Source organism: Suncus etruscus, chromosome 10, assembly GCF_024139225.1.
Source record: "Suncus etruscus isolate mSunEtr1 chromosome 10, mSunEtr1.pri.cur, whole genome shotgun sequence".
Taxonomy (NCBI): domain Eukaryota; kingdom Metazoa; phylum Chordata; class Mammalia; order Eulipotyphla; family Soricidae; genus Suncus; species Suncus etruscus.
In genome coordinates, this window is record NC_064857.1 from 94,863,874 (window position 1) to 94,887,442 (window position 23,569).

At 44.6% G+C, this 23,569-nt stretch overlaps 1 protein-coding gene across 2 annotated transcripts; it reads left to right on the forward strand.

Annotated features, from left to right (window-relative positions):
- The first annotated feature begins 1,733 nt into the window (after nt 1–1,733).
- On the forward strand, nt 1,734–14,005 carry LOC126020023 (pyruvate dehydrogenase E1 component subunit alpha, somatic form, mitochondrial-like). Of its 2 annotated transcripts, none has more exons than XM_049781470.1 (3): nt 1,734–1,842; nt 9,139–9,246; nt 12,395–14,005. In XM_049781470.1, the coding sequence occupies exon 3, from the start codon at nt 12,500–12,502 to the stop codon at nt 13,670–13,672; it is 1,173 nt and encodes a 390-aa protein (XP_049637427.1). In that variant the 5' UTR covers nt 1,734–1,842; nt 9,139–9,246; nt 12,395–12,499; the 3' UTR covers nt 13,673–14,005. The 2 variants fall into 2 exon arrangements, with proteins under 2 accessions (XP_049637427.1, XP_049637426.1); XM_049781469.1 differs by having other exon boundaries at nt 12,398–14,005.
- Nucleotides 14,006–23,569: the final 9,564 nt, after the last annotated feature.

Sequence of the window (23,569 nt, forward strand, 5' to 3'; positions counted from 1 at the left end):
TGGCAGCACTCAGGGGTTCCTCCTGGCTCTTTGCTCAGAAATCGCCCCTGGCAGGCACGGGGGACCATATGGGATGCCTGCATTCGAACTACCGTTCTTCTGCGTGAAGGGCAAACGCCTTACCTTCATGCTATCTCTCCGGCCCCAGTGGCCCCTTCTTTATCCTAACTGCACTCCCTGCTATTTGTGGCAAGCATCCTACTATGGACTAGTCCTCCTGAACCATGTCTTTCTTGTCTCTAAATATTATTACCATACTATATGTATATATTTATGTCCCAAAATAAGTGTGATCATTCTATGTTTATCCCTCTGGCTTATTTTGCTCAGCATAATGCTTCCATTTCCATCCGTATATAAAAATTTTCCTAACAGCTGTGTAGTATTACATTGTGTAAATGTAGATGTAGATAGTTGTTTTGTCCACTCATCTGTTCTCGGGCACTTGGGTTGTTCCAAGATTCTGGCTACTGTGAATAGTTTTAGTTCCCTTTTTGAATCTCTTGCCCTCTTGAAGTACTTGAATTGTTACCGTTAACTCTTTTTTTTTTTTTTTTTTTTGTGGTTTTTGGGTCACACCCGGCAGTGCTCAGGGGTAATTCCTGGCTCCAGGCTCAGAAATTGCTCCAGGCAGGCACGGGGGACCATATGGGATGCTGGGATTCGAACAGATGACCTCCTGCATGAAAGCCAAACGCCTTACCTCCATGCTATCTCTCCAGCCCCCTACCGTTAACTCTTAATAAGAGAATTGTGGTGGCAGGAAATGAATACCGGTGAAGGGATGAGTATGCTGTATGACTGAAACTCAACTATCAACAACTTTTTTAACTCCGTATCTCACGGTGCTTTAATTAAAAAGAAAGGATTGCAATTCAGGCCCCCAGATTCAGGCAGGCTCGAATGAATGCTGCCCCTAAAAGGGACCCATAGACCTGGAAGGGAATTCTCTAGGAGGGAAAAGGAAGGATGAGGAGGCCAGGGATGAAGGCCAGGAATGTCCATGCAGGTCAAGGGCTCACAAGGCCAAAGCTAACGTTCCCTTTAACAGTCCTTTCAACAGCTCATTCTTGTTCTCATTGAATTGTTTGTACGAGGGTGATTTGGAGCTAGCTGCCCCAGGTCAGTCAATAGTAGCGCACTATTTTTTAATCTTTTTCTCCTGCATTGGGTTTCTGTCCCTATTCTCCTGACTCCAGGAATTTGACCACTCTCGAATTTGAACAGAATTTCGAGGGACCTCGGTAAGCAACTCCCTCCAAGGCAGCACTTGGCAGAGTCACACAATCTTCACAGAGAAAATAAACAATTCGACCAAGTCCTCCACCCTTAGGAGGCCTCCTTGGGTTTCTTCAGCGCTGGTGTCCAACTGAAGGCAAAGGTTTCTGACTGAAGCTAAGTGCTTTCGTCGGCCAGGGAAAAGTTAAGATTGTTCTGTGGAGTTGCACGCGTCGAAGGTTTCTTTTCTGAGTCACTCCTAAACCTACAATCCGAGGAATACCCAGATGCGCGCCCCATTCTCCCACCCGCCAGCCCTGGGGAGGAGCTTTTCGCTGGAGAAACCGGAAGCCAAAGCGCTACTCGCCCCGCGCTGCGGACCGACCAATCGGAGCGCTGAGCCCACTCCCGGAAGCGCCCCTCCAGCCAATAGAAGCGCTGAGCCCGCTCCCGGGAGCGCCCATCCAGCCAATCGGAGCGCTGAGCCCGCCCCGGAAACGGCCGGTCCTCGCTGAGACGGTGCTGTGGAGGCGGAAGTGGTCGTCGCCTGACCCCTTCGCAATGGTGGAGACGCGCTGAGTGAGACGCCACACAGCGACTCTAGAAGAGACTCCTGAATAAAGGGTTGGCTCTGGTTCCAGGGGAGGGAAACGAGTGTTTTGGGGGGCTTCTAAAAGAAAGGGGGTGTCCTGGGGTGAGAGGCTGGAGTTCACGCGGCCTGGTGAGTGCCGCCTGGCCCTGGTTTTCGTTTCCCAATTGGCCTCCTCGCGGGTCGCCCGCCAAATTCTGGCTGAGGAGAGACGGCACAGCACAAAATTTAGAACCATCTTTTCTTTTCTTTTTTGTTTGCTTTTGCGCCACATCCGTTTGACGCTCAGGGGTTACTCCTGGCTCTGCTCAGAAATCGCTGCTCCTGGCTTGAGGGGACCAAATGGGACGCCGGGATTCGAACCACCGTCGGGCCTGACCCGGCCCCCAAATTTCTTTTTTCTTTCTTTTTTTTTTTTAATTGCTTTTTTGGACCCACATCCAGAGAAGCTCTGGTCTGCACTCAGGAATTAATTCTGGAGGTGCTAATGGGAAGCTGGTGATTGAACTCAGATCTTCTGTGCCCAGGGCAAAGCACCCTTTCTACCTCCTGTATTTTATATATATAAATAATAGATATTATATACTACTTTATATATTTTATATATATCAATCAGGCATCTAGCACTAAGTTTCTGAGAAATTGTTGATGGTTTCAACCTAGTCCACTCACCAGTGGTGAAATAATTGGGTGTGTTAGCAGTGAGGGGTAGGAAATTCCACAAGATTGGTGAAAGGTTAAATTCGTGGGAGAGGCTGAAACTGCAGTTATTAAACTTGGAATTTTGATCAAGCTTACTAACTCGGACTCACTTGAGCCTCTCTCTCTCTCTGTAATAGGTTAGGTCCCACATTCGTTGGGGTTAAAATAATGATTTATGCAAAAAAAAATTTTTTTTTTTTTGGGTCACAGCCGATGGTGTAAAAGGTTATCGCTGGCTCTCTGCATTCAGATGTCATTCCTGGTGTTGCGGGGAACCATATCGGATGCTACAGATTGAACTCAGGTCAGCCATGTGCAAGGCAAATGCCCTACCCACTATGCTATCACTCTAGCTCCTCATATATATGACATATATGTCAATTTAAAAATATAAATTCAAATTTTATATATGCCCAAAAGCACAATGTAGAAAAGTCCTCTGCGCTGCTATGTTCATTGCAGCACTGTTCGCAATAGCCAGAATCTGGAAACATCCCAAGTGTCCTGAGAACAGATGAGTGGATAAAGAAATTATGGTAAATCTACACAATGGAATACTATGCAACTGCCTATGAAACTTGTCATGACACTTGCCTATACATGAATGGATATGGACAGTATTATGCTGAGCGAAATGAGCTAGAGGGAAAGGGATAGACATAGAATGATCACACTCATTTGTGGGATATAAAAAAGATAGTATGGTAATAACCCAAAGAGAATAGTGACGAGGGCCAAGAGGACCAGTCAGTCCATGGTACCGTATTTCCCCAAAAGTAAGACCTACTTACAGGTTTCCTTCTGGGTGAAATATAAGGCATCCCCCGAATATAAGGCCCCCCCCCCCAGGTTCTGAAAATTGATTTACCATAAACTGGTTGCTAGGGTCACTCTGACTAGCATCAGAGGATTCACAGTTTGTCTGGTTTGTATTGACAACTACCATACTACTGTACCAATAACAGGTAATAAATTTCCTTTATTTTAATTTAACAAGTGTGTATCATATTCTTTACAGAAAAATAAGACATCCCCTGAAAATAAGACTTAGCACATCTTTGGGAGCAAAAATTAAGACACTGTCTAATTTTTGGGAAAACAGGGTAGGAAGCTTTCCACAAATAGTGTGCAGTTGGCAGAAAAAGGACCATTATGACAATGATAGTTGGAAATGATCACTCTGGACAAGAGCTGGGTGCTGAAAGGAGATAAAGTGATATGCATGATACCCCTTCAATAACAGTATTGCAAACCACACTACCTAAAAGATAAAAATAAGAAAAATGTTTGTTTTCCCTAGAGGCAGGTGGGGATGGAGTGTAGGGAGCAGGAGGGAAACTTGATATTGGTAGTGGGAAATGCGCACTGGTGAAGGGATGGGTGTTAGACATTGTATGACTGATACTGAATCATGAACGACTTTGTAACTCATGGTGAATCAATTAAAGATTTTATGTGAAAAAAAAAAATCCTCAGCACCCTTAAAGCCCCCTAAGCCCTTCCAGGAATAATTGCTGAGTACAGAGCTAGAAGTAATCCCTAAACTGCATCCAACATGTCTCATGCCCATTAAGAGGATATTATTGGGGCCAGAGTGCTAATACAGCAGGTGAGGCAATTGCCTTGCATGCAACCAGCATGGGTCCAATCCCTGGCACCCAATACAGTCCTCTAAGCTTGCTAGATCAATTGCAGATCTAGTAGTAACCTTTGAGTAACAGTGGGTGTGGCCCCTAAACAAACACAAGAGAATATTATTGGTGGTTTACTTATTTATTTATTTTTGGTTTTGGGGTCACACCTGCCAGCGCTCAGGGGTTACTCCTGGCTCTACGCTCAGAAATCGCTCCTGGCATGCTTGGGGGACCATATGAGATGCCAGGATTCGAACCACCATCCTTCTGCATGCAAGGCAAACACCCTATATCTCCGGCCCCTGGTGGGTTTTTTTTTTTTTTTTTTTTTTTTTAATCTGTGTTCCAGTTACTCAAGCTACCCTCGAGAGTAAAAGTTGTTTTATGTGATTAAGTTCACTAAGAAATCATGTAGCTGTTATAATCACAGAGCTGGAAGACTGGAGAGAACTCATAAGGTCCTTCTGTGGCTAGTAGATGATTGCCAGGTGCCAGAAAACACTAAACTCTTTAATCCAAACACCTGATAAAAGGCTAGAAAACTGACTATTGCATCCCTGCCATTAGGTAATGTTTGTCAGACATTCATTAACTTACCCCCCTCCTTCCAATTTTGTGTTAGGGATGGTCCAGATTTTACTTTGGCCTCTTTTGAGGTAGCAGAAATCTTGTAAATGGGCCTTGTTTCACAGGAAAGGGAACCAGAAACCAGGATGAGGTAGAGAGAGTACTTAGTTCATGTTTCTTCTTCCCAGCTGTGCTCCATACATAGTAGGAGATACAATACATGTAGACTTTTTTTTGGGGGGGTTGGGTTTTGGGGTCACACCCAGCAGCACTCAGGGATTATTCCTGGCTTTATGCTCAGAAAACGCTCCTGGAAGGCTTGGGGGACTATATGGGGTGCCAGGATTTGAACAGCTGTCCTTCTGCATGCAAGACAAATGCCCTACCTCCATGCTATCTCTCTGGCCTCAACAATACATGTAGACTTTAAAAAAATAATCTTTGGGTTTGGAGAGAGAGCCTGGAGGTAAGGCATCTGCCTTCCATGCATCCCATATGGTCCCCCTTGCCTGCCAGAGGTGATTTCTGAGCGTAGAACCAGGTGTGACCCCCCCCAAAAAAAATCTTTACTTAAGCACCATGATCACAGGCATGTTTGTAGTTGGGTTTTAGTTATAAACAGAACACCCCTCTTTACCAGTGCAACATTCCCACCACCAGCGCCCACCAGATCCCTCCTTCCCCCACCCCTGCCTGTATTCGAGAAAGGCATTCTACTTCTCTCACTCATTACCATTGTCATGATAGTTGTCAGTAGTTATTTCTCCAACTGGACTGATCACTCTTTGTGGTAAGTTTCTTGTGTGGCTGGTCCTTCCAGCCCTCATCTATATTGTCTTTGGGTATTACTACAATGATGTCTTTTATTTTCTTAAAACTCATAGATGAGTGAGACTATTCTGTGTTTTTCTCTCTCCCACTGATTTACTTCACTTGCATATTAGTTTCCATGTCCTTCCATGACTTTATTTTATGACTTCCTTTTTCCTGAGGGCTGCATAGTATTCCATTGTGTAAACGTACTACAGTTTCTTTAGCCACTCATCTATTGTCGGGCATCTGTGTTTCCAGATTCTGGCTACTGTGAATAGCGCTGCAATGAATATAGGTATGCAGAAGGTATTTTTTTTTTTTTTTTTGGTTTTTGGGCCACACCCGTTTGATGCTCAGGGGTTACTCCTGGCTATGCACTCAGAAATCACCCCTGGCTTGGGGGAACCATATGGGACGCCGGGGGATCGAACTGCGGTCCTTCCTTGGCTAGCGCTTGCAAGGCAGACATCTTACCTCTAGCGCCACCTTCCCGGCCCCATCAGAAGGTATTTTTGTGTTTTGTTTTTGTGTCACTGTGTCCCTAGGAGTAGTATAGCTTGATCATAATGGGAACTCAATTTGCAGGGGAGTTTTTTGTTTTGGTTTTTGGGCCACACCCAGTGACGTTCCGGGGTTACTCCTGACTATGTGCTCAGAAATCGCTCCGAGCTTGGAGAACCATATAGGACTCCAGGGAATTGAATCATGGTTCATCCTAGGCTAGCATGGGCAAGGCATATAGGTGCCTTACTGCTTGCGCCACCGCTTTGGCCCCTTAATTTGCAGTTTTTTGAGGAATCTCCATGTTGTTTCCCATAAAGGCTGCACTAAATGGCATTCCCACCAGCAGTGAATGAGAGTTCCTTTGTCCCCACATCCCCGCCTGCACTGATTGTTTTTGTTCTTTGTGATGTGTGCCAGTTTCTGTGATGGAACTTATTGTTGTTTTGATTTGCATCTCCCTGATGATTAGTGTTGTGGAGCAATTTTTCTTTTTGTTTTGTTTGTTTGTTTGTTTTTGGATCACACCCAGCAGTTCTCAGGTTACTCCTGAATCTACACTCAGAAATAGTTCCTGGCAGGCTCGGGGGACCATATGGGATGCCGGGATTCAAACCACTGTCCTGCATGCAAGGCAAACGCCCTACCTCCATGCTATCTCTCCATCTCCCGAGGAGCATTTTTTCATGTGCTTTTTGGCCATTTGTAGTTCTTCTTTGAGGAAATGTCTGTTCATTTCTTCTCCCCATTTTTTTGATGGGATTAGATGTTTTATTCATATTAAGATCTGTCAGTACCTTATATATCTTAGATAGTAGCCCCTTATGTGATGGGTATTGGATGAATAGTTTCTCCCATTCTTTGTAAATAAAGATTTTTTTTTTTTTTTGGTTTTTTTTTGGTTTTTGGGACACACCCGGTGGTGCTCAGGGGTTACTCCTGGCTGTCTGCTCAGAAATAGCTCCTGGCAGGCACGGGGGACCATATGGGACACCGGGATTCGAACCAACCACCTTTGGTCCTGGATCGGCTGCTTGCAACGCAAACGCCACTGTGCTATCTCTCCGGGCCCATAAGTTTTAGTATGTTTTTGTTTTTGGTTTTTGGGCCACACCCGGCGGTGCTCAGGGGTTACTCCTGGCTGTCTGCTCAGAAATAGCTCCTGACAGGCACGGGGGACCACATGGGACACCGGGATTCGAACCAACCACCTGAGGTCCTGGATCGGCTGCTTGCAAGGCAAATGCCACTGTGCTATCTCTCCGGGCCCAAATAAAGACTTTTTATGGGGCTCCCAGGCACTTTTGTGAGTGTCCTAAAAGCTCTTCCCTGCAAACTTTAACCAGCAGTGTGAATCTGTTACTTCAGTGTAGTGTTGGGATCAAAGTTGACCAAGAGCAAACCAGACATGCAAACAGTCTTATAAGCTATTTGCAGGGGGTGATAGGGTGCCCAAGCAGTGGACATAACTCAAGACCCCACCAGCGACTGGCAGGCTGGGTGAATGGTTTGGAGCATGGGCCTGATGATGCAGTCCTGCTCTAATTCTGCAGTGCCAGGGCTCCCTGAGTCACCCTCTTGGTTCTGGGTCTTCCAGGACTGTAGTCAGTGATGCTTGAGGAACAATGTAGTGTGGGGACTCAAACTCCCAACTGAAGTATGAACCTTAGGTTCAGGGTAGGCATGAACCCTAAACCCTGCAGTGTTTTCTGACCACTGATTATGGGATTTTGCAGCAATTGTAAAGCAAAGAATAAGTCCTGGACAGGAGGAAAAAATAGGGTCTTTAAGTTTCTTTGGTTTCCTTGCCCACAACCACCACTTCTCGCAGAAAAATAGCCCAGCTTCTCCACCAAGCTCCAAAAGAAAATAGTGGCCAGGGGTCAGAGTGATAGCATAGCAGGTAGGGTATTTGTCTTGCACAAGGTCGAACTGGGTTCAATCTCCAGCATCTCATATGGTCCTTCGAGCCTGTCAGCAGTAATTTCTGAGCGCAGACAGGAGTAATCCCTGAGCACTACCAGGTGTGGTCCAAAAACAACAAAAAGAAAATAGTGTGGACCAGAGCAGTACCACATTGGTAGAGCATTTGCTTTGCACACCGCTGACCCAGGACAGACCTGGGTTCAATCCCAGTGTCCCATTTGGCCCCCCGAGCCAGGAGCAATTTCTGAGTGCATAGACAGCAGTAACCCTGAGTATCACCGGATGTGGCCCAAAGAAAGAAAATAAAAAATAGTGGCTGCTGATTCTTCCCTGGTAGCAGATCTAGGCTGATAACTTCTTTGGCACTCTCAGAAATGAGGGTGGGAAGGAAGAGGCGGTGTAGATTACCCTTTGTGCATGAACTCCAGTAGCCCAACACCACCTTTTATCTTTTTTTTTTGTTTGTTTTTATTTTTTTTTATTTTTGGGTCACACCCGGCGGTGCTCAGAGGTTACTCCTGGCTGTCTGCTCAGAAATAGCTCCTGGCAGGCACGGGGGACCATATGGGACACCGGGATTCGAACCAACCACCTTAGGTTCTGGATCAGCTGCTTGCAAGGCAAGCACCGCTGTGCTATCTCTCCGGGCCCCCAACACCACCTTCTAATCCTCATACAGAAACAGCTTAGTTCTGTGACTTAACTTCCAAGCCATCAAATTTGTTTTAGATGTAAATGATGTAAGTGATGAACCTTGGAGTCACACATGGCTGTGTGGGACCTCAAAATTTTATAGTAATGTCACAAGAAATCTAATGGAAAGTTACATAGTAATCTATCAAGTTCAGTGAACTTAAAATAGTAAGACAAGGTTCAAACGTAGCCCAGTAAATCCTTAGACACTGATTTTAGTAACAGTGGAGATATATAATAATAATTTTAAATTGATTCTTGTTGGTTTTGATGGTTCTATTTACTTTTGTATTGTAACAAACAATATTAAGTAAATTTGTGCCTGTAGAGAGGCAGGCTATGGTGGTGGATGAGAAACTGGGGACAACTAGTAAAAGGAAAGTTACACTTTTGGTAGGATGAGTATTTGAACATTGAATTCCTGAAATGACTGTATTATGAGCAATTTGGTAGATCATGGTGTTATAATAAAAATTTAAAAATTTCTACCCTCAGGTCGGATATAGGCTGACTGTCTATACATCTGAAAGCAAACTGGTTACATACCATCCAGCCAAGGAACAGTGCCATAGAGGTTGTTGCTAGGGAAGAAGAGCAGGGAAGGTAAGCGCAATTGTGATGTGCAGTATGACACTTTTTTTTTTTTATCAGCAAGCCTCCATTTATTTTGTTTCTGGTTTGGGGGCCACATGTGGCAGTGTTAAGGGATTACTTCTGGCTCTGTACTCACGAATTACTCCTCCTGGCTGGCTCTGGGCACCATATAGGATACTGAGGATTAAGCCCAGGTCAGCTGCATACAAGGCAAGCATCCTCCCTGCTATACTCTCTCTCCAGTCTTTCTACTAGATTTTTGTCTAGCAGGCATTATTGGTAGGTAGAGAGAAGGCAATGTTGAATAGACCCAAGGTATCTGAAAGAAATCTTCCCAGAAACAATGTGATTCCAGTAACCTCAAGACAGATGTTGACAGATCCAGCTCTGGTCTTACATCTAACTTGTACAGAATAAATTACATTGCAGGCAGATTGGTGGGGTTTTTGGATTATGGGTTGCAAGATGTTTTGTAGCTTAAAAGGTCTTCTATCTATGCTCGTACAATCAGAGAGAAAAAATAGGGCTTATTTCTTTTTTTAGTCATATCTCCAAGCTTCTCTATCACTTTACTTAATGTCCTACAGAAGAACTCCCTTGTCGACATTGGTTGTTAAATTTTCTCTCTATTGTTCATGCATGCTACTTTAAATATGATTACTTATTATTGGGATGGAATGATTTCAAGGTTATGGTTTTTTCAGGTTTTTCTGTGCATTACTTTTACTTTTCTGGCGGTGGCCTCACCTGGCAGTGTCAGGGGTTACTCCTGGCTCTACATTCAGTAATTCCTCCTGGCAGTGCTTAGAGGGGATGCCCGGGAGCAACCGTGAGTTGGCCATGAGCAAGGCAAACACCCTAGCTCCTGTACTGTCTTTCTTGTCTCCCTTTTAACTTTCATTTAAATTTTTTAAAACCTATTTGGAGGGGGAGAGGAATAGAAAGGTTTATTGAGAAGTAGAAAAGAAACTCCTTATGCAGGAAAGGAACCCAGTATAGAACTAAGTTTCAGCGTTGTTTTTTATTTATAATGTTATTTTTTAAGCTAAATAAAATTAAGTAACTTGGAAATGTGTAATAAGAACTGTATATATTGGGGCTGGAGAAGTGACGCGGAGTAGTAAGGCGTCTGCCTTGCCAGCATTAGCCTAGGATGGACCGCGGTTCGATCCCCAGCACCCCATATGGTCAGAAGCAATTTCTGAGTGCATAGCCAGGAGTAACCCTTGAGCATCACTGGGTATGAAACCCCCCCCCCCCCATAAAAGAGGAACTGTATATATTGTTTGTATGGCTTTGTATTTTATTTCAGGTCATACCTGACAGTGGTCTGGAGCTATTCCTAACTTAGTGCTCATTCCTGCCAATGTTGGGTAATGTTGGGTAATGATCCCGGCCTCCTTTCTGTATGTAAAATATATACTCAGAATATTGGACTCTCTCTTTACCCCCAGATAAAACTGTAGACAGACTTAAATAAACGACACAAAGAAATTCTCTGCTCATGTGATCAGAATAATTAACATTTAATAATATCTACCTAATCCAATGCAATACATATGCAATAGAATACCTATAAAGATTCAGTAACAGTTTTTATATTATTAGGACAAACCATTTATTCTAGCATTCTCTTAGTCATGGTGTTTGTGCAGGTTTCTTTCTGTGGTGATCAGAAGCCTTTTTGTGATACAAAAATCATAAGACCGGTGTTCACAGGCAGCGGAGCTGCAGAAAGAAGGAGTTTGTATTCATAGCCATATACTTAGAAAGCAATCTAAGCTCCAGGGCTATTCTTCTGGGCCTCTTGTGTCAGGATTTTAATTTAACATTAAACGAAAAAGCTGAGGATGTAGCTCACCACTAGAGTATTTGCCTTGCATGTATGAAGACCTGGGGTTGATTTTCAGCACCATTAAGTATAAAAATTGGACATTAAAGGTAAAAAGTTTGGTTATTTGTGGCTGGGGAGATAGAACAAGGGTTTAGGTGCTTGCCTTTTACATGTGCTGACTTTAGTCATTGCGCTGCTTGTGGTCTGCTGAGCAATCCCTGGAGGGATCCCTGAGCACAAAGCCAAGAATAAACCCTAACGAGCTGCTGGCTGTGGCTCAGAAACAAGAGACAAATTTCAACTGCTAAATTAATGAATGTATGTTACCACATAATTACAAATGTTATGCCAGTAGTGTGGGTGTGTTTATTATGTGGAATTTTTCTTGGTTTTTTTGGGTCGCTCCTGGCTTGGGGGACCATATGGGACGCCGGGGGATCAAACCTCAGTCCATCCTAGGCTAGCGCTGGCAAGGCAGACACTTTACCTCTAGCGCCACTGCGCCAGCCCCTGAAATTATTCAAAATTGTGTTGGTATTCCTAAAAAATAAACAGGGAGTAGTGATGATTTAGTAGTTACATTTCAAGTGCTCAAAGCCACATGTGGCCACTTGCTACTTTATTGGATTTAGCATCCAAGTTGAATACGAACAGTGGAAAAATCATACACAGACCACTAGATGGCCAACTGGTGGTTTGTTTGGTTTTTTTTTTTTTTTTGGTTTTGGTTTTGGGGTCACACTAGGCGGTGCTCAGGGGTTATTCCTGGCTATCTGCTCAGAAATAGCCCCTGGCAGGCACGGGGGACCATATGGGACGCCAACCACCTGGGTTCCTGGATCGGCTGCTTGCAAGGCAAACGCCACTGTGCTATCTCTTCAGCTCCCCAACTGGGGGTTTAAGATTGAGAACAAGCAGCACTTCAGTTGATTCCTTACCTTCCACCTGGGTTTAGATTTTTTAGTTTTTCAGTGCTTTAAAGCAGTGTCGACCAAAGAATGGTTCACTGACTGACTCAGTGCTAATCTGCAAGCTTTGATTCTTGGTCTATGACAAAAAACAGAAATTGAGAGTAAGAATTTTGACCTGTCCAATGCTGTTTCGCACTAAGTATTGAACTGTGTTGTGCTGTGCTATCATGCAGAACTGATTTTATGTTGCTCTGGCTGGTTGGCATGGTTCCTCATACTATCCTCTTGCTAACTTTGTTTTGATGTCTTCCTGCTTCTACATGAGATTGTTTTTCATTTAATTCGGTGATCAGTTGCTTTCCCTTGTTTACTCATAAAACTCTTTCTCCTTCCATCCTTTCTACCCATAAAGCAGGGCAGATCAGGGGTCACCTGAAGGAGACTTAAGGACACCCAGTACCGCACGCCACAGCCTGGTCCCTTGGAGTTGTCATTGCAAGTGTTCCTACCCCACTTTATGAGAAAGATGCTCGCCGCCATCTTCCGCGTGGTGTCAGGCGTCTCTCCGAAGCCAGCAAGCAGAGTACTGGTGTCATCTCGTAACTTTGCAAATGATGCTACCTTTGAAATTAAGCAATGTGATCTTCACCAGCTGGAAGAAGGTCCTCCTGTCACAACCGTGCTCACCAGAGAGGATGGGCTCAAGTACTACCGGATGATGCAGACTGTGCGCAGAATGGAGTTAAAGGCAGATCAGCTGTACAAGCAGAAGATTATTCGGGGCTTCTGTCACTTGTGTGATGGTCAGGAAGCTTGTTGTGTGGGCCTGGAGGCGGGCATAAATCCCACAGACCACCTTATCACAGCCTATCGGGCTCATGGCTTTACCTTCACTCGTGGTCTTACTGTCAGAGAGATTCTTGCCGAGCTTACTGGCCGAAGAGGTGGCTGTGCTAAAGGAAAGGGGGGTTCCATGCACATGTATGCCAAGAACTTCTACGGTGGCAATGGCATCGTTGGAGCTCAGGTGCCCCTGGGAGCTGGGATTGCTTTGGCCTGTAAATATAATGGAAAAGATGAGGTCTGTTTGACTTTATATGGAGATGGTGCTGCTAATCAGGGTCAGATTTTTGAAGCTTATAATATGGCAGCTTTGTGGAAATTACCTTGTATTTTTATCTGTGAAAATAACCGCTACGGAATGGGAACATCTGTGGAGAGAGCAGCAGCCAGCACTGATTACTACAAGAGAGGCGACTTCATTCCAGGACTGAGGGTAGATGGAATGGATGTCTTATGTGTCCGGGAGGCGACAAAGTTTGCAGCTGCTTATTGTAGATCTGGAAAGGGGCCCATCCTAATGGAGCTGCAGACTTACCGTTACCATGGACATAGCATGAGTGATCCTGGAGTCAGTTACCGGACCCGAGAAGAAATTCAGGAAGTGAGAAGCAAGAGTGATCCGATCATGCTTCTCAAGGATAGAATGGTCAACAACAATCTTGCCAGCATTGAAGAATTAAAGGAAATTGATGTTGAAGTGAGGAAAGAAATCGAAGATGCTGCGCAGTTTGCCACTGCAGATCCTGAACCACCTTTGGAAGAGCTAGGCTATCACATATATAGCAATGAGCCACCTTTCGAAGTTCGGGGTGCAAACCAGTGGATCAAGTATAAATCTATTAGTTAAGATGTTTATACTTTTTGTTTTGTTTTGTTTTTGGGTCACACCCGGCAGTGCTCAGGGGTTCATCCCCGGCTCTATGCTCAGAAATTGCTCCTGGCAGACTCGGGGACCATATGAGATGCCGGAATTCGAACCAATGACCTTCTGCATGAAAGGCAAATGCCTTACTTCCACGCTTTCTCTCCGGCTCCAAGATGTTTATACTTTTAAGATCTGAAAAATAGGTAATAGTTTGTTCTAGCTGTCCTCAAGTTGTTTTGTTAAAATTACTGTTCAATTTACTAATACACTATTGGAACCAATGTATAGTTATTAAAACATGTCCTTGTATGCCCAGCCCTTGTAGTGGCATGAGTGCACTGATATTTATTTTCTGAATAGTTCTTTTTCTTTCTTTTTTTTTGTTTTTTTTTTTTGTTTGTTTTTTCGCACCACACCTGTTTGATGCTCAGGGGTTACTCCTGACTAAGCGCTCAGAAATTGCCCCTGGCTTGGGGGGCCATATGGGACCCCGGGGGATCTAACCGCGGTCCGTTCCTTGGCTAGCGCTTGCAAGGCAGACACCTTACCTCTAGCGCCACCTCACCGGCCCTGTCTCTTTTTCTTTTTTTTTTGTTTTTGGGTCACACCTGGCAGCGCTCAGGGGTTACTCCTGGCTCGATGCTCAGAAATCGCTCCTGGCAGGCTTGGGGGACCATATGGGATGCCGGGATTCAAACCACCATGCTTCTGCGTCTAAGGCAAATGCCTTACCGCTGTGCTATCTCTCCAGCCCCTGAATAGTTCTTCTTAATAGTTAAGTTTATCATAATGAAGAGTAAAAGGACAACTCCATTGGGGGGGGTGTCATACTCAGTGGCACTCGGTTACTCCTGATTTTACGCTCAGAAATCGCTCCTGGCAGCTACAGGGGACCACGTGGGATCCTGGGATTTGAGCCACTGTCCATCCTTGATCGGCTGTTTGCAAGGCAAGCTATACTGCTGTACTATCTCTCTGGCCCTAACTCCATTTTTGTTTTGTTTTGTTTTGTTTTGTTTTTTTGTTTTTGGGCCACACCCGGTGACGCTCAGGGGTTACTCCTGGCTATAGGCTCAGAAGTTGCTCCTGGCTTGGGGGACCATATGGGACACTGGGGGATCGAACCGCGGTCCGTCCAAGGCTAGCGCAGGCAAGGCAGGCACCTTACCTCTAGCGCCACCGCCCGGCCCCCCTAACTCCATTTTAAAGCAACACTGCTTTCAACTTATTTCAATGGGCAAATAACTTTTACATTCAAAATATGTCTTGTTTTTTTGGGGTCACACCTGACAGTGTTCGGGTTACTCCTGGCTTTATGCTCAGAAATCACTCCTGGCAGGCTTAGAGGAACATATGGGATGCTGGGATTCAAACCACTGTCCTTCTGCATGCAAGGCAAATGCCCTACCTCCATGCTATCTCTCCAGCCCCCAAAATATGTCCTTTTTTTGGGGGGGGGTTTGGGTCACACCCGGCAGCATTTGGGTTCCTCCTGGCTCTACGCTCAGAAAATCGCTCCTGGCAGGCTCAGGGGACCATATGGGATGCTGGGATTCAAACCACCGTCCTTCTGCATGAAAGGCAAATGCCTTACCTCCATGCTATCTCTCTGGCCCAAAATATAAGTCTTTTGTAGCCATTTATATCAAACATTGTAAGGCATAATCTTAAGACATGTTAATGAGATTTTAAAACACATGTTAATGGGATAAAACAATAGTAAGGATTGTGTTTAAAAGTTGATATTTAAAAAAAAATAAAAAAATAAAAGTTGATATTTGATGTTGCTGGCAGGCTCGGGGCGGGGGACCATATGTGATGCTGGGATTCGAACTACTGTCCTGCATGGAAGGCAAATGCCTACCTCCATTGCTATTTCTCGGGCCCAAAATATAAGTCTTTTGTAGCTGTTTATATCAAACATTGTTAGGCACAATCTTAAGACATGTTAGTGGGATAAAATAGTAAGAATTATGTTTAAAAGTTGATATTTGATATTACTGACAGGCTCGGGGGACCATATGGGATGCTGGGATTAGAACCACCGTCCTGCATGCAAGGTAAATGCCTTACCTCCATGCTATCTCTCCAACCCTTGATATTAAATGTAACCTTGAGCTTCTGAAATTCCCTAAACTTTTCTTCTGTACTGGGAAATCACAGTCCACAGACTGCAGGAGCAGCTGCCACTGCAAAACAAGTAAACACAATACTGTGAGGAGCTCTTCTGGCAAAAATTACAATATATGTAATTCTAGATTTGCAGTTGCTGACATTGTAAAAAGAAAACATTCTTTCCCTTTAGAGAGATGATACTTTGTACTTTGAGGGCTGTGGCGGGGATTTGTTTAGGGTATTTAGCTAGTGGTCCCCCGACATCCCTCAGGAGTATCACTGCTGTGACCCAAAACCAGCAAAAATCCCAAAGTCATAGGAATTTTCAGTGATGGGAGAAATGATATCAGTATTTTATTTTCAGTTTAAATCATAACCTACTTGTCATTTTTGGTTACACAAGTATTTTCAGGCTGTCTGTACCATAGTTGGAGGTATCTTTTTTTATTTTCTTTTTGGTTTTTGGGTCACACCAGGCAGCACTCTATGGTTACTCCTGGCTCCATGCTCAGAAATCGCTCTTGTCAGGCACTGGGGACCATATGGATGCCGGGAATCAAACCAATGACCTGCATGAAAGGCAAACGCCTGGGGCCGGGAAGGTGGTGCTAGAGGTAAGGTGTCTACCTTGCCAGCGCTAGCTTAGGACGGACCACGGTTCGATCCCCCGGCGTCCCATATGGTCCCCCCAAGCCAGGGGCGATTTCTGAGCGCATAGCCAGGAGTAATCCCTGAGCATCAAACGGGTGTGGCCCAAAAACCAAAAAAAAAAAGGCAAATGCCTTAACCTCCATGCTATCTCTTCGGCCCCAGTTGGAGGTATCTTAAATCATCCTTGGTGATATTATTTAGAATACCAATCTGAAACAAAGATCAAATACTTAAGAGCTTAGTGGTTGTATTGTAATAGTAACATACAAATGAATTTGTTGGTTATAAATTTACCTTTTCAATTGTATTTGTATCAGTTTCTTGCATTTCTAACCAGTTTATCAGCTCTTTACCTCAGACCTAAGTTCTGGATTTTCTGTGGTAACAGTAAAGACTAGAAATCTGTTTTTGTTGTATCTTTTTTTTTTTTTTTGGGCCACACCCGGTGACACTCAGGGGTTACTCCTGGCTATGCGCTCAGAAGTCGCTCCTGGCTTGGGGGACCATATGGGACGCCGGGGGATCGAACCGCGGTCCGTCCTAGGCTAGCACAGGCAAGGCAGGCACCTTACCTCTAGCGCCACCGCCTGGCCCCCTTTTGTTGTATCTTAATGTGTAACTTTTCTTTTTTTGGAGGGGAGCCTCAATCAGAAGGACTTGGGTCCCCCACGAGCGGTGCGGGGGAGTGGGTCTTCCGTAAGCCACATGTTCCGCGCCCCACTAGAGCGTAGAGATTTGCCTGGGCTCTTCCCTGTTCACTCACCGTTAACTGAGGGAATCCTGGTTAGTTTCTTTTCCTCTGCTGACTAATAAGCTTAAATTCAGCGGGTTGCCACGTCTGATCTGAGGTCGCGTTAATGTGTAACTTTTCAAAAATAAATTGGATGAAATAAAGTATCCCAGAAAAAAAAAATGGGATAGACCAATCTCAGAGGAAAGTTATTTTCTTTTGACTTTAAATACTTTGTGGTGTTTCCCTTCTCCACATGTTTTCTGTTGAAGAACCCAAGGATAATACTATAGGGCTTCTCTTATATGTGATTGCATTTTCCCAAGATGCTTATATTATTATTCTCATCTTTGAGATTTTTTTGTTGTTGTTTCTGAGTCTCTTGTATATTTATAATTAATTTCTTTTAGAGAACCATATTAGGGAAGGAAATTTTTTCTCTCTCTGGGACCCCTAGATATAGATACTGTTCCTCTTGATGCTACTCCATAGAGTTCTTACCCTCCTTATACATTTTGGGGGGATTTTGGGTTATATCCTGTTGTGCTTGGGGCTTACTCCTGGCTCTGTGCTCAGGGATCACACTTGGTGGTACTTGGGAACTGTATAGGGCACTGGGGACCAAACTGGGTCAGCTGCCTGCAAGGCAAAGTCCTATCCACTCCACTGTCTCTTTGGTCCTGCTGTTTAAAGTTTTTTTATGATTCATTTTGCAGTGAGGTGAATGTTCAACCCAACAGTTCTAGGAGTCACCAGACAAAACCCCGTGGTGCTCAGATTCCATGCATAGATCTGGAGGCCTTGTGTCTGCCAAGTATTAGCTCCAATCCTTTGAGCTATTTCCTGAATATTGTACATTTTTATTATAGAATCTTATTCTTTTTTTTTTTCTTTTTTTTTTTTTTTGAGTTTTTGGGTCACACACCGGTGATGCTCAGGGGTTACTCCTGGCTCTGCGCTCAGAAATCACTCCTGGCAAGCACGGAGGACCATATGGGATGTTGGGATTCGAACTATCTTCTGTTCGAATTGGCTGCAAGGCAAACATCCTTTCGCTGTGCTCTCCGGCCCCTAGAATATCATTTTTAATTTTTTTAATTTTTAATTATAAGAACAAAGATGCAAAGAAAGAGGAAAAGGTAAAGTTATAGTGGATATAATATTTTTAAATCATTTGGACTTCCTTTAATATTGTTTTTTGTTTTGTTTTTTTTTGGGGGGGGGCCACACCCGGCTCCTGGCAGGTACAGGGGACTATATGGGACACCGGGATTCGAACCAACCATCTTTGGTGCTGGATCGGCTGCTTGCAAGGCAAATGCCGCTGTGCTATCTCTCCGGGCCCCCTTTAATATTGTTTTTAATGTTTTTTAAAATACTCTTGGGGTTGGAATAATAAAACTGGTAAGCCCCACATGCTTTGCACATGGCCAAACGAGGCTCAATTCCATGTAGTCCATATATTACCCTGACCACTACCAGGAGTAATTCCTGAGCACAGAGCCAGGTGTAAGCCCTGAGCACTGTCAATGTGTTGTTGGTAACAACAAACAGTTCCTTAGTTGTGTTCTATTGATGACCTGTGGCAGTGGTCGGCAAGCTGCAGCTTGCAAGCCATATCCAGCTCTTTACACTTTTTTTTTTTTGGTTTCTTTGGGCCAACCCAGCTATGTTTGGGTTACTCCTGGCTATCTGCTCAGAAATAGCTCCTGGCAGGTACAGAGGATCATATGGGACGCTGGAATTTGAACCAACCACGTTAGGTCCTGGGTTAGCTGCTTGCAAGGCAAATGCCACTGTGCTATCTCTCCAGCCCCTCTTTACACTTTTTAATGTGGCTCTTCTGTGTGCCGGGCAGCCGCTCAGGGGTAAGGACTCTGCTCCTAGCCTCTGTCAGTGCGCACCCTGTGTGCAGCCCCGGTGGCTAGCTCCACACAGCTCTGATCAGAACCAAGGCCACTGTTCACATTAATGTTTGTGACTTTGTCAGTCATTGTCAGGATGTAATTTTCTCTACACTGTAAGGCAAACTTTTTTTTTTTTTTTGGTTTTTGGGCCACACCCGGAGGTGCTCAGGGGTTACTCCTGGCTGTCTGCTCAGCAATAGCTCCTGGCAGGCACGGGGGACCATATGGGACACCGGGATTCGAACCAACCACCTTTGGTCCTGGATCGGCTGCTTGCAAGGCAAATGCCGCTGTGCTATCTCTCCGGGCCCTGTAAGGCAAACTTTATGGAATTTAACGTTATCAATAAATAATATCGTTCTAAAGTTTTTGTTTTATTAGTTGTGTTAGTTATATCCTCCCAATCTATGTGGATATTTGCATGCAGAATATTCTCAATAAAAACTTATTGAAACTAAAAACATTGTACCATCCTATGTATTTTTGGTTTTAAAAATGTGGCTCAAAATAAATTTCAGTCGTGGTTTTGGCGAGATTTGGCTCAGTTGGAAAAAAAGGTTGCCTACCACTGCCCTATGGGTTCTACTACCCAAATCCTGTGCATGGCTGCAGACAACAGAAGAGCAACACTAGAGCCTGAGTCTTAGGGAGAGGCAGAGTCACAAAGTCTCTACGTCCTGTGGATAAAACATTGCTACACTCTAGGCCAAAGGTTCTCTAAAGTTTGTTTTCCTAGTCTAATGACCTATAGTGCTTTTACAATATTACTAATATAAAGCCAGAGAGAATACAGATCAGGCAATTGCCTGGCACATAGCTGACACTGGTTTGAACCCTGGCCCTGATTATGCTTCCACCAACCCTTACCAGGAGTGGTAGCTGAGCACTGCTGGGTTTGCTATGACCCAGTCCCTCATCCCACCTCACCCAATAAAATATGGAGAGTGTGTGATGGGTACACTTGTGGTGCCTGACTACTCCCTGAAGTAAGCGTAGCTAGGTGTGGCCCCAAAACAATACAAGGCCAGCTTCAGACAGTTGCAGATCATAAGAGGAAGACACAAGTTTCCATCAAGTCCCAAGTGAGTATGTAGGATCTAGGTATTGATAGAATAGTCTTGACTCCCCTTCACACCCATACCCCCAAATTAGGAAGTTCCATTCTTTGTTTTGTTTATGTTTTTGGGTCACACCCAGCAGCACGTGGGTTACTTCTGGCTCTACTCTCAGAATTCCTCCTGGCAGGTTCAGGGGACCATATGGGATGCCGGGATTTGAATCACTTTCTGTATGCAAGGCAAATGCCCTACCTCCTTGCTATCTCCGGCCCCAGAAAGCTCCATTCTTAGACAAATCTAGACACTTTTGCTTCAAACATAGACTTACTAACTCACCAGCACAAACTCATCAGCAGGACAAAAACACGGGGCACCTACCCTGACCCTGTTTCCACATTTTTGAGCTAGAGAAAGTCCAAGAACAGGGTTAGTAAGAGCACAAAGACCAAGTCTATGCTCAGTCAGGACCTCTAAGCCCACCAGACCACTGAAGAAACTATATAACATTTGATTCTAAAACAAGATTTGAGAGCCAGAGTGATAGGACAGAGGGTAGGGTATTTGCATGCAGCCAACCCAGGTTCCATCCTCAGCATCCCATGTGATCCTCCAAGCCTACCAGGAGTGATTCCTGAGTGTAGAGCCATGAGTAATCCCTGAGGACAACCAGGAATGCCCCCCCCCCAAGAAAGAAAATATGGGGTCAGAGCAGTTTTGCACATGGCTACCCCGAGTTCAAATGCCAGCATCACATGGTCCCCCAAGCCTGCCAGGAGTGATTTTGAGTGCAGAGCCAGGATTAACCTTTGAGCGCCACCAGTGTGGCCTAAAAGCCAAATAAATAAGAATTAATAAAAGATTTGATACTTGAGCCCAAAGAGATGACAAACTAGGAAATGAGAAATAATTTCCAAATTACATTGAGAAAACATGTTCAGATTATTTAAGGACATGAATCCTAAAATGTAAACATTGGAGAAAATTTTCAGCAGAATGAAAGTTGCCTTTTGTCCTGGTTAATTCACCTCTTTCTGGCAGCAGGCAACCAAGAAGTGGGGTAAAACGTCTTTATTTTTTATTTTTTGGTTTTTAGGCCACACTTGGCTGCGCTCAGTCAAGGATTATTTCTGGCTCTGCACTCAGAATAGCTCCTGGCAGGCTCCGGGGGACTATATGGGATTCTGGGGATCAAACCTGGGTCCATCCTGAACTGGCCATGTGCAAGGCAAATGCCCTACTGCTGTGCTATCACTTCGACCCCCGATAAAAAGACTAATAACATGCTAGTGGCCCAACTTTACTACTTTACCACTGATCTCTACAGATGCCTAACTGACCAAAATTTCAGATATGCCAGTATTTAGGCTGAGATCTCCAGGATTTTATAGGAGTGAGTGCAGATAGTCCTTTCATGCCTTTCAGAAACCTTGTCAGCTACAGCATGTCCCACAGTCACTATGTCAGCCACAGAACTTGGAATTCCTAACTTCCAAATATTTCAGTACTGACACTCCAATAGGAACACACCAAATTAGATGTTAAAATAGTATATAACCCACCTAAGGCTGATAAAGCCAATAATAGAATAATCAACTAGCAGCAAAAAGCTTACTAAACCTGCAGACAATGGCTTAATGACCCCATTGAGATATATAATAATTCCCACAAATTTTCTTTTGCTGTAGTTTTTTTTTTTTAATGATACCATTATCATTTAGTTGTGAAGAAGTAATACAAAGTAAATTATTTTGTGCTGACCAAGGGGCAGGCTTCAGGGTGGAGAGGAATCAGAGACAATAATGAAAGGAATTTTACACTGGTGGTGGGATTAGTGTTGGAACATGGAACGACAGAAACAAATGTATAATGAGTGGCTATGTAAACCACAGTGTTTGGGGCCGGAGAGATAGCACAGTGATAAGGTGTTTGCCTTGCACACAGCTGATTCAAGCAGATGGTGGTTTGAATTCCGGCATCCCATATGGTCCCCCAAGCCTGCCAGGAGCAACTTCTGAGTGCAAAGCCAGGAGTACCCCTGAGCGCCGCTGGGTATGACCCAAAAACAAACAAACAAACAAACAAAAACCCACAATGTTTAAAGAAATAAAAGTTTAAAAACCAGGGCTGGGGTCCGGAGAGATAACACAGCAGTGTTTGCCTTGCAAGCAGCTGATCCAGGACCAAAGGTGGTTGGTTCGAATCCCGGTGTCCTATATGGTCCCCCGTGCCTGCCAGGAGCTATTTCTGAGCAGACAGCCAGGAGTAACCCCTGAGCACTGCCGGGTGTGACCCAAAAACCACAAAAAAAAAAAAAAAAAACAGGGCTGGAGAGAGAGCACAGCGGTAGGGCATTTGCCTCGCACGCGCCAGCCTAGGACGACTGTGGTTTGATCCCCTGGTGCCCCATATAGTCCCCCCAAGCCAGGAGTACCCCCTGAGTGTCACTGGGTGTGGCCCAAAACCCCAAAAAATCAAAAAACCCAACATCTTAAAGTAACTCAGTGTTAGAGCACCTGCCTTGCATGGACAATACTCCAGGTTCAATCTCCAGCACCAAAAACTCCTTAAACACCTTCAGGTGTTGTTCTGGTGATGCCTGAACATTGTTTTAAAAACTCCAAAAAGGGGCCGGAGAGATAGCATGGAGGTAAGGCGTTTACCTTTCATGCAGAAGGTCATCGGTTCGAATCCCGGCGTCCCATATGGTCCCCCGTGCCTGCCAGGAGCAATTTCTGAGCACGGAGCCAGGAAAAATCCCTGAGCACTGCCGGGTGTGACCCAAAAACCACAAAAAAAAAAAAAAAAAAAAAAAAAAAAACTCCAAAAATAAAAAATAAAGTACAAGGCCTTGAATTAAATCCATATTTTGTTCCCCATGGTTGGATATATATATATGTATATACATACAACTCAACAACACCCATGTACCTGAGATCTTTGATCCCTGCCCCTCATAAGTTTCCATGAGCACTTCTTGCTTCCTTGTTTGTTTGTTTGTTTGGTTTTGGTTTTTGGTCACACCCGGCAGTGCTCAGGGGTCACTCCTGGCTGTCTGCTCAGAAATAGCTCCTGGCAGGCACAGGGGACCATATGGGACACCGGGATTCGAACCAACCACCTTAGGTTCTGGATCAGCTGCTTGCAAGGCAAGCACCGCTGTGCTATCTCTCCAGGCCCCTTGTTCTTCTTTCTAAACTCTAAATCCATATATATATATGTTTTAGTTTTTGGCCCATACCCGGTGACACTCAGGGGTTACTCTTGGCTATGCGCTCAGAAATTGCTCATGGCTTGGGGGACCATATGGGACGCCGGGATATCGAACCGTGTTCGTCCTAGTATAGCGCAGGCAAAGCAGAAGCCTTACCACTTGTGCCACCACTACGGCCCCCTAAATCTATATTTTTAAATTGTCTGC